The sequence below is a fragment of the Talpa occidentalis genome, unplaced genomic scaffold, assembly GCF_014898055.3.
Source record: "Talpa occidentalis isolate TD23 unplaced genomic scaffold, MPIMG_talOcc4v2.1 talOcc4.2, whole genome shotgun sequence".
Classification (NCBI taxonomy): domain Eukaryota; kingdom Metazoa; phylum Chordata; class Mammalia; order Eulipotyphla; family Talpidae; genus Talpa; species Talpa occidentalis.
This window is the reverse complement of record NW_023602073.1, coordinates 28667136-28678815: the sequence shown is the minus strand read 5'-3', so window position 1 is coordinate 28678815 and position 11680 is coordinate 28667136. Positions and strand designations below refer to the sequence as shown.

The window sequence follows — 11680 nt, the reverse complement described above, 5'->3', positions numbered from 1 at the left end:
TTCAAAGATGCTAAATTTTCAATGGTTGGAGTAAAACGTAGTCCTACCAAATCAATATAGTCTATTTAAGGAAAAACTGTTTTCCCTGCTTCTGGTTTTAAATTTTAATTTTAATTAGTGAGAATTCAATAAAATTAAAAATTTCGTTCCTTCTCACACTCATCGTATTTCGCAGGTGGCTGGTGGCTACCATATTGGACAGCATGGGTCTAGGCAATGCCCCCAATAAGCTGAGGTCCCTCCTGAAGTCATCTCCCACTCTCACTAGTTCAGAAATCCATTTGAACTCTCAGAAATCCAAGATCATGGAAAGTCATTCCAGCCCCTCTGCTTTCCTACCTCTCCTGTTTCTAGTTTAGGCCCAAGGAAAAAATTCATCTCCAAAATCTCACTCCTCTTCCCGTCCTCATCACTCAGTTCCTCTTGAGGTCTGGCCATTTTCCTGCCTCCTGGTGTATCAGACACTTTTGGAGGAGCCGCTGTGGGAGGTGAGAAGAAAGAATGGGTTTAAAGGTGTTCTCACTGCACCTGCCCTGCTCCACCTGCATTTCCTCCTTGGCTCCAGTGCATCAACCAAGTACTAAGGCTTCCATTTCTCTTTCTCTTCCAGAACATCAAATTATCCTGTGCAGGTATGATGGACCGTCCAAATGCCTTTTACCTACTGATTCATTACCCTACAAAGTTCAACATGTATGCAAATACACTCAACATTCCTCCCTCACAAAAGGCCCACACATTCTACCTTTGCAGTCAGGTGCTGAAGCTTCAGGTAGGAAAGGCCAACGCTGAGCAAATTAGCAAGTAGACTGGTTGTTAAAGAGAAGAGCTATTTCTAGAGGTTCCTATTTCTTCAGTACAGATTCTCTTGTTTCCTTGAAACTTTGGGGCTCCTGGGCCACCACTGCTGGCCCCTTCCTCTGCCCCCTTTCTCTCCTCTCCTCCTGTCTGTCTTATCTCCTGTCTTCATTTGCATATCTCCCTGTGCCTACCTCACTCCATCCTAGAACCCTAGTTCTGGCCTCCAGATTCCCAGCTCGCTGTCCCCTGACTGCCTCCCCACCCCAGGACTCATCACCTTCTCCCCAGCTCTTGTCATGGCTAATTCTCCCCACCATCCCCTCTTGCCATCATCCACACAATCATATCTTCCCAGGAGTGAAGGATTTCCCTTTCTCAGTCCAACCCCTGTTCCTTCTCACCTGGAGAGAAAACTCAGTGATGCACAATCAAGACATAAAAACCTGGCAAGTTACCTGAAGAAATTCAAAGGTAAGAAAGAACTTGCCTCTCTGGGGGTCTTCCCCCATCCAGCATGGAATATGACCTGTAATTTCTGCATATGATCATAATCACAGGACCTTTCAGATGCCAGGCTCTCTGCGGAGCACCTTCCCGTGTTTCTCTGGGCTTCCAGGCAGGCATTTCCTGCTCTGTCTTCACCACAGGTTATCTCCCCGGAGATGGTGAGGGAGCCTGAACTTTTGCCCCAGTGGGTCCCTTTGAGTAGCCCAGTGGCTGCCTGCAAGTTGGTGCTCCACTGGTGGATCAGAGAGGTCAGGCCTATCTTCCCTGAGCCCCCAGGCAGGGTCTGTGTGATCTCCCAAAAGTGGTTTGTACTTCTCACATGCAAGCTTAGAGCTCTGACATTGAAATAGATTCAATGTCAATGATGTCTGGGGGAAATCTCTCTTCCAGTTTTGCAGGGAAACAGAAATCAGCCCCAACAGAAGTGGATGGTTCCCAAGTCACTTTAGGATGTTCAGCCTGATATTTTTCAAAAACTTGTCAGGGCTTGCAACAGGAATAAGGGTTGTGTTTATAAGGACACCCCTCCCCGCAACTGTGAAGGCTGTGCTTATCTAAGCCAGGAGAAAAGACAGCTGAAAGGAGTTTCCTTCCTAGGAATATCAAAGAATCCTCCTTGATATTCACCCCTCCAGTTCTCACCTTACTCTATTACAGTCTGTAGCAAGGAGGGAGGAGGGCTTGCTGGGGAAAGCACTCACACCATTGCCCCAATCTCCATAGTTCCCTAGTCTGAAGGGTGGGTTGTTTGGGGGTCCAGAAACCAGGGGTGGACATGGGGTGGTTGGATCCTGAAGGGCCTTGTGGCACAGTGTCCCGGGCAATGTTTCTCTGCATCTCTGCTCTGGCTGTAAGCATGTGGATCCCTCAGAAGAGGGTTGCTGTGTGCTACCCAGGGTTGGGAAGCTAGAGTTTAAGGGGGTGGGGTTGTGGCATAGAGCTTTGGGTATCCTCCACAGGGCTAATCTGTTCTCTCCTGGAGTTGCAGGGCATTGTAAGGGTGTGCAGGGATCCGAAAGGTAGCCCCCACCTAGAAACCCCACACATACTTCCCCCAGTCCAGCACTTCCTCAGGAAATCCAAGCCTTTGTCCCAGGTTGTGGGACTCATCCTTCAACTCCACAAATTTGCTAGTCCCCTGCCCTGTTCCCAGCAGGGGGCAGCAAGTGACAGTCCTCCTTGTCTGTGCCTGGAGATGGGGGCCTAAGCTCCTACTTCAGGAGCTCCACCTCTTTCTCCTCTCAATCCCTATTTAAGTGGAGGGAGGGTACACTTGTGATCCAGGCCTTAGGAGAATGAGACCTTCTCTCTCACTTACCATACCTGGCTGCGGGGAGCTGGGCACCACAGCAGACTTTCTTTTTCTTTGTTTTTGTTAAACTTTTTTTTTTTTTAAAGATCTGTTAATACAAGCACTGGGTACAGTCAGAAGCATGGGAGGGTGAGAGAATTCACCAGAGCCAGAGCGGGGAACAGAACAGGTACACTGACTGACCAAATACACTGCTGAGGGGAGCAGCGGGCGGCAGGATAGGTCTGCGTGCCATGTGGGACCTTCGCCATCTGGCCAGGGAGCGAAGAACCAGCACTCTAGGGGCTGCAGGCAGCTTCTCAGCTGAGCGCTCAACCCACTGGGCCACCAGGGGAGGCCCCACAGCAGACTTTCCTATGAAGCCAAAGAGTGAGGACCCAAAGCACATTTTGTCCCTCAGTGCTTTCTCCTCTGTTGTGGCTAGGGAGAAACTAAATCCTAGCACCTGACTTTGTGGCCGCTAGCACATGTGCTGCTGGGCACTTGGAACATGGCTCGTTCAAATCCAAGCGTGCTGTCAATGAACATGTATTGAATTTCTAAGAGTTACATGAAAATGGAATGTAAAACATAAGAATGTCTTACATGTTGAAATGCTATGTTTTTATTTAGGTAAGATTGGTTTACAGCACTATATGTTTTAGGAGTACACCTTCACCCCCTTCAATGTATGATACCACGCCATTCCCAACACCAAAGTTCTACTTACCATCCATTCTATCTTGTTGACCCCTCGCTACTCATTCCTCCCACAAACATTTTTAAAATAATGAATGAGGGCCTCCCCGGTGGTGCAGCAGTTTGAGCGTGACTCTGTGAAGCTGTCCGCAGCCTCTGCAGTGCAGGTTCGAGTCCTTGCCGGCCAGGGAGATACCCACATGGCACAGCAGACCTCTCCTGTCTCGCCGGCTGCTTCCCTCAGCAGTGTAATTCAGTAGATCCACCTTTTCTGCTCCCGGCTCTGTCTGGTGGAGTCTCTCACCCTCCCACACCTCTGGCCTGTACCCCAGCTCTTGTATAAATACATAAATCTTCAAAAAAAATAATGAGTGAAGGGCCTCCCGGGTGGCTCAGGGGGTTGAGCACAGCACTGTGAAGTGGTCTGCAGCCTCTGCAGTATGGGTTCAATTCCCAGCCAGTCAGGGAAATACCCACATGGTGAGGCAGACCTCTCCTGTCTTGTCCACTGCTCCCCACAGCAGTGTATTTCAGTAGATCCACCTGTTCTGCTCCTGGCTCTGTCTCTGGTGAATCTTCTCACCCTCCCACACCTCTGGCCTGTACCCCGGCTCTTGCATAAATAAATAAATCTTTAAAAAGAAAAGCTCCAAATTGCTATTTTAAAAAGATGAGTGAAATGCAATCTATAATTAATATTAAATTCACTAGTTCTTAAGGTGACTACTAGAAATTTCTATTTCATTTTTTAAGCATTCTAGTTTACTTTTTCACTATATAGGATTTCTCCTCTCAGGAGAGATCACCATAGTTTTCCTGCCACCAAAGTGCCCACAGTCTTCCACCGCAATCATGGTGTTCTTCTCCCCTCCATCTCTAACCTCTCCCCTCCTGTCTCAGATCTGCGCTCTGCTTTCAAGAGCCAGTTTTACACTGTGAATTTTTCTGATCCTTTGTTTAGTTCCTCTAGATTCCACATGTATGTGAAACCATCTGGTATTTATCTTTCTCCTCCTGGATCACTTCATGTAGAACAATCCCTTCTGGGTCCATCCACGATGCCACAAAGGGCATGGTATCCTTTAGACTGCTAAGTAGTATTCCGCCGTGTATATGTAAAACATCTTCTTGACCCATTTATGTCCTGGGCATGTAGGTTGTTTCCATATCTTGGCTATTGTAAAGAATGCTGCTGTAAACATAGGAGTTCAGGTTTCCTTTTGAATTAGTGTTTTCGAACCCTTTGGAGCGGTACCTACTACTAAAAAATTTTATGGTATTTGTGGCTGAGATTATATTTTGCCTGGGCAATGCTGGCTAGATAACCAGTTTAGGGAAACAGAAGGAGGAAATCTCAGTGTGTTTTTTTTTTTTTTAGATTTATTTATTTATTTATTTATTTATTTATTTATTTATTTATTTGTATAAGCACTGGGCACAGTCAGAAGCATGGGAGGGTGAGAGAATTCACCAGAGCCAGAGCAGGGAACAGAACAGACAGACTGATGAAATACACTGCTGAGGGGAGCAGCAGGCGGCAGGAGAGGTCAGCGCGCCATGTGGTATCCTCACCAGCGGCCTGGGATCTAACTGGCGTTGCAGAGGCTGCAGGCAGCTTCACAGCCCAGTGTTCAACTGCTGTGCCACTGGGGAGGCCCTCTCAGTGTTTTATACATTCTTGTCCACTAAGAATATGAGACAAATCCAGTTCCCATTTCTCTGTTACTGCAAATCAGTGCCTTGCTATGAAATTCTGGATTTCTTGCTCAACCACTCTGGATTTTCTCCATTCATCCCTTTCTCTCCCCACAGACCATCTCAAGAATGAAGGGGAGAAAGATAGAAGCAAATTTTTGAAAGGCATGAGTGACAAGGACATAACGAAATGTAAGTGGGGACTGGGGCTTGCTCCTGCCATTTGGGAAAAGTGAGAAAAGCAAAGGGGGACAATCTGTAGTTATATGAAAGTTAGATGTGGGTGAATGCCTAGTCTTCATTCAATTGAGAAGAACAGGGGTAAGGGTATTTTTTTGTATTTGAAGTCAGTTAGCTCATAGTTACAGTGACTTTTGGCAAAATTTTGAAGTATTCAAAAGTCATAGAAAAGTATAAATGTATTTCTTTATTCCTCAGAGTAAGGGAGAAAGGGGTAGGATGGGAAGAGGCAGAGGTTGCTCAGTCTCTGCAGTATTAGCTGCCATGTGGGCAAACCCCTGTGATGTGAGGTCAGGACCACTGGGGACAGAGACCCACTAACAGCAGCCTAAGCCAAAGTTATCAGGCCAGGCTCTGCCACCTGAGAGGTTACACTGGAAATACCATTTCTTAAAGATCCACTATTTGCTAAATACCTCACACCTGATATTTGTAGCCCCCAAAGTTATCCTTCAAGGAAGGTGTTTATACAGAGATACACACACACGTCCCTGTATCTCCAGGGAGGTGAGGTAAATCAACCCAGATTATGTGACTATTAAGAGAAGAGACAGCATGAAAACTCACCCACCAAAGTCAGAAAGAACATAATGCATCCCAAAGCCAGAGAGTGCGGTTTAGGATTGAGCATTTCTCTGGGAGAGGAGCTATTGGTGTCTGCAAAGAAGTCTCCACTGTTCTCCCTGCCTTGTTCCCTGTTGAATGTTTCGCTTCCCGAGTCCCAGAAAGGCCAGAACTTTCCCCAACCCTCTCCAGCTATCACTGAAACAATCCTAAAGGTGTCCACTCTTCCCCATAGGGGGAAGGGGTGCTCCCTAGCACCTTGTCTGTTGTTCTTAGTGTCAGTGTTTCGGCTTTGTTTTTAATTTGCAGCTTCTGGTTATCAGTACCAAAATTGGTTTTCTCTCTCTAAGACATAGATGGCCAGTCAGAGACTAATACTCCTAAAACAAACCAAGCCTCAGAGCCTGAGTCACCCTCTCCAGTTCAGGGTCCTGATAATCAGTCTTTGGGGGTTCCTGTGTCATGTTCCAGCGAGGGGACCTCGGATTCTCCAGGTAAGCAAAATGCTCTCTCCACCCAAAACACAGACAGGAACACTGGAGCTGAGGCCGCCAGGGAAGGGAGGAGGCTTCACTTCCTATCACATATCATCTCCCTGAGCAGAGCTAGGCAGGACTGAATGACTTCCCTCAGTTCCAGCCTGAGATAAAGAGGAACAGGGATGGAGCAAGAAGAGGAATGTAGGAAGCTGAATCAAGAGGAAGAGGACTAGGCATTTGGGAGAAGCAGCTGAAAGGCTGTGGACTTCCCAGAGGCGTGGGCAAGCAAGAAGGGTGGGCCCAGGGGCATGCCATCCAATTCCTTTACTCCTTCCCAAATTATACCTCCGCCCCAGTAACACCACTAACTGGTTCAGGGGTGCTTTCTGCAGCCTAACCTTCATCCCTCCTGCTGCGTCCCAGCTCAGCAGCACTTTGAGGCAATGGAGGATGATCGCCCCCTCGCGCCCACTGACCTCTTTTCTTTTCCTTCTCCCTCAAAGGCAGCGAAACACCTAGGCCACCTGTACCGGCCCGCCACCTTTCAACTCCACACAGCCCCAGATTGCAGACACAGGCGCCGCCAGTCCATCCCCGGAGCAGAGCCTCCCTGGTTCCCCTAACCCCAACAGCAGTGGCGACGCGGACCGCGTGGAGCCCTGCGGAGCTCAAGGAGGCGCTCTGTGAGTGCAGCCCGGGGGAGCGGGCGCTGGTGAAGCTGGAGAGGGGATGCGGGTGTCTGAGCAAAATGAGGAGAAGGTGGCTTGGGACGCCCCGCGCACCCGCCTGTGCCCGGCTCCTCCTCCTGCTTGGGCTGCGGTGCCCCCTGGTGGATAAAGGAAGTTCCTATCGCTGCCTCCCCTGGACAAGTCCCCATCCCCCCAACATTGACTCTGGCAGCTCAGGCTCAGACTGCAGACAGAGCTGGGCCCAGAGGAGGGTAAATCCTAGCGTGAATCACAGTTCACCTAACCCGCTCCCATGACCCTGACCGCCCTCTCCTTTCCCCCTCGTTCCTGTATCCTCCCTGGCCATCCCTTCCAAGCCCGCCTATCCAGCAAGAGAAAATTAACATTGCAGTAAGAGAGTTTAGGGCCTCCCTGGTGGTGCAAGGGGTTGAGACACAGCACTGTGAGGCTGTCCTCAGCCACTGCAGCACGAGTTCGATTCCGGGCCAGGGAGGTTTGACCCACATGGCGCAGCAGACCTCTCCTGTCTGCCCGCTGCTCCCCTCAGCAGTGTATTTCAGTCAGTCTGCCTGTTCTGCTCCCCACTCTGTCTCTGCTGAATCCTCTCACACACCCCCTCCTCCTCACCTCTGGCCTACACCCCTGTTCTTGTAGACATAAATAAACAAATCTTAAAAAAAGAGAGTATGATTAGATAACAAATCAGAAGATAAAATTAGGTTCCCTTTCCTGAGTCCTTAGGGGAACCTGGAACTAGGGCTGCTAAAGCCCATGGGAGAGGGTGGACAGGGGGCCTCAGTCTAGTCTTGAAAAAACTCGACATCCAAATGCAAATTAAAAAACAGGTGTGTGTGTGGGGGGGTGTTCCAAATCGACTATTCCTCCTTCAGTATTCCAACCTTCCACTCTTCCCTGTCTTTCAGGGATCCACATTGAAAATGACCAGAGCTCAGGAAGTCTGAGTCTCAACATCCCTTCTGCTAGCTCCAAGTCTTGTTTTAGATGGGAGAAACGGGAACCACAGGAACGGAAGGGGAAAGAGATAAATTCAGCTTTGGGAATTGAAATGATGCCCCCTGTCTGCCCCTCCACCCCCAGAGGACACTCCTCTCTCCTCCCATAGAGCAGCACTAGGTGAAATATACCGAATAACTTCAAGCAGTGGGGGCTGGGACTACTCTGGGGAAGGAGAGTGTAGTTGACCAGGAGGAGAAAGCTCCCCTCCAACTGCACCCAGAGGAGCTAGCTGGAGGGGACTGGGCAACTAGGCCCAAGCAGCCTCTTTCTCCTCATATTCCCGCAGTTCCCATGACCTTTGATGAAGTCACAGCCCACCCAGAACTCATCATTTCTCCGGATCTGAAGACAGCGACGCTGGATTTCATCCAACAGGAGAGCTCAGATGAGCCCACAGACCCTGAATGCTTCTACCCATTCCGCTGCGTGCTGGGCTTTCCAGGGCTCTCCAGAGGCCGCCACACCTGGGAGACACAGCTGGATGGGCCCGGGGGCGGGGCCTGCATGGTGGGCGTGGCCTTGGGACAAGCTGCCAGGAGGGGTTTTCTGGTAATAGACCCCTTGACCGGCTTTTGGGTGCTTAGAATAACAGGCTCCGAGTGCCAGGCTCTCCTGGAGGCTGGCGCCCGGGAGGACCTCCCCGCCTGTCCGAGGAAAGTGGGCATCTGCGTGGATTTTGAGTGCGGGGAGGTCGTCTTCTACGACGCCGTCACGAACACGCACATCTACACCTTCTGCACCTCCTTCCCGGGACAGGTCTTCCCCTTTTATCGGCTTCTGTTTCCAGGCACACGGATCACCCTGAACCCCTGAAGCTGTTCCTTTGCCTTGCCCTCCTTGTCCTCCGCGTTAACTCCTGGCTTTGGGATGCGCTGCCAGCAGGTGGAGGGGTGCAGCTAGGCTTCCAGGATCATGTGGGAAGGCCACACTTGTGCTTTCTGGCCGGGCCCATCTCTGGCCTGGCTTTAAATTTCCTCCTTCTCTCAGTCCTCCCCTCAATATGCCTAAGTCGAAAAGAGCCTGGAGAACACGAGAAGATTCTACACAAGGCTAGTCACTGTAGCACTGTTTGTTGGTTTTTGATTTTTTAAAGAATCATTGTGTTTTATTTTATTTTCTTATATCGTCTGTATTGATTTCTCCCCTTCGGTGTAGTTCTCATAATTCTCCCACCAACAGGGCACCCGTGACCATCACCATAGTCCCTTGGGCTCTTCTCTCCCCTTTTTGAGCCCTCACCACACTCCCCTGCAGTAAGCCTCAGATCTAGGGTCAACTGGCAAGGTTTTTCTTTTTTCCTTATTTTTGTTATGTTTCCCTATATTTCCCCTACAAGTGAGACCATCAGATATTTTCTTTTTCCTCTGGCTTATCTTGCTTAGCATAATCTCTATCACGCAGCACTGCTTGTAACAGGACAAGACTGGGAAGATCTCAATTGTAATTTAACCTGCAATAGTGGAAAACCATGCTATGAGAAAGCATCCCGCTGCATCCTAGTTGAGATGCAGATACAGGGACTGGACAACAATCCCAGAAAGCCCCTTCTCCTCCATCTCATTTTCTGAAGCCCCCGTGACCCTGAAGGCCACCGTGGCTCATTTGTACCTCTACCTTCCTGGGGACTTGAAAAATATGACCCTGGATATCATTTCTACAGAAGACTCAGCTAAAGCTGCCTCTGCACCTTCTTTTCATTTTGCAAATAAGTAAAATCATGTATTATAAGATGACCTCTGGAATGTATTAAATGAAAAAATCAAGATGGGGGATTGTGCACATAGTATGAGCCATTTTACCTAAGGGGAATGTAAATATATACATTTGTTTGTTTATATTTTTAAAGAGAGGATGAATCAAAACTTATCAGTACAGTCATCCGCTGGAGATGGGAAGCAACTGAGTGAAAGGGATGGAAATTAGTCTTTTCTGAATATACCTTGATTTGAAAATTTGGAACCACGTAAATGTTTCACATCATTCTAAAACAAAATTAAAACAAGGGGGTGAGGGAGGAGCACAGGGGACTGAGGTGATGGTGCATGGGTGCATTGGGGAAGGAAATTATATGGGTACTACACCTGAGGGGGTGGGGGGAAGCAAATATTGTTTAAAAATGAACAATGATGTAAAAAATTAAAAAAAAAGAAAACAAAATTAAAACAAGACAAAATGAATCTGTATGTGGTTGGTAGCTTAAATACCCAGAATCACTTTCAACAACTACAGTATTTTGACTTTTTTTTTTTTAAGAACAAAATTGTTCAATGGTACAGGTGAATTTTTTTTTTTAAGATTTTTATTTATTTATTTATATAAGCACTGGGTACAGTTCAGAAGCGCAGGAGGGTGAGAGAATTCACCAGAGCCAGAGCAGGGAATGGAACAGGCAGACTGACTAAATACACTGCTGAGGGGAGCAGTGGGCGTGGCAGGAGAGGTCTGCGCTCCATGTGGGACCCTCGCTGGTGGCCAGGGATTGAACCAGAGCTGCTGAGGCTGTGGGCAGCTTTGTAGCCCAGCGCTCAACCACTGCGCCACCAGGGGAGGCCCAGTATTTTGACATTCTAATAACAAAAGATAATTGCAATTAAACGTGAAAATTTTCAATTATAATCTTAATAATATTGTTTTCATTCTGCATATACTATGTTATATGTATGCATATATACAGCCACACATAGTAGGATAAAGCAAACATATGTGATTACATTAATTTTACTAGGAACAGATTTTCAACCTAAAGAAAAGATTAGGTTTTCTCTTGTGGAGATGACATAAAAAGAATAGAAATAAAAACATAGTGTTCCTTATTAGTAACCAAGTCCAAAATTTGAATTGGAAAATCAGTATAGATTCAGATGCATTTCCTCCTAAAAATAGTGAAATGTAATTTTTAGCTCTGTTCACAAAGAAGACCTAACAGTAATGGCCAAACTGGGTAAACTAAGCGAGTGTTGCTTACACTCTAAATAATATTTCCCACTGAAAATAAAATGGCTCCTTGGAGAACTACTGGCTAATTCTAGATCTGGGAAAAAATATATTCTGGAACATCTTGCGACACCAGAGTGTAAGAAAATTTACTGGGATTATGTAAAAAATTACTCAGGAGCCAACTTGAAGGATCAAACGTGGAACACTTAGTGTCAATAAGGATAATAACTGCAGTAGAATGAAACACATCAAATGTATTTTTAAAAATTCCATCAGTTCATTATGATAACTAAAAAGTAAACTATTAGTCACTTCTGGAGGATGCTAGGAACCCACCCAAATTTCTGAACCCTAGTAAATAAAGAGAAGGACTCAGTATTTATGCTACCATTCTTGTACAAATATATCTAGGATAACCAAATGGTTAAAGTTTGGGTTCCCTATTACAAACTCCAGCTAATAAATAAAGGATGAAAAACCATCACTTTTATAACACCTAATGAAATAATGAATCTAAGCAATACTCATCAACAGCAGCTAGAAACATTATGTAAAAAGCTGTCAGGGAATTGCATAATAATGAATCAGGCTGACAACACCTGAACTCACTGATGAATCCTAACAAAAAGAGACAATCCAACATTACCTGCCTTCCAGTGTAATACAACAGGAGGTAACCACCTGATGGAAACTTACCAAAAATAATGAACCTGAAACTCATCAGGATTCTGGATCTATGAGAATCACCTTAACAATGCCAC

At 47.0% G+C, this 11680-nt stretch overlaps 1 protein-coding gene across 1 annotated transcript in view; it reads left to right on the top strand.

Moving 5' to 3' along the window:
* Positions 1 to 8795, top strand: part of LOC119251109 (E3 ubiquitin-protein ligase TRIM31-like) — a 14181-nt gene extending 5386 nt beyond the window's left edge. Inside the window, exons 2-4 of the mRNA XM_037518598.1 lie at positions 5111 to 5185; positions 6148 to 6291; positions 8269 to 8795. Coding sequence (XP_037374495.1) covers positions 5111 to 5185; positions 6148 to 6291; positions 8269 to 8795 — 746 coding nt within the window. The remainder of the gene's footprint in view (positions 1 to 5110; positions 5186 to 6147; positions 6292 to 8268) is intronic.
* The last annotated feature ends 2885 nt before the right edge of the window (positions 8796 to 11680 follow it).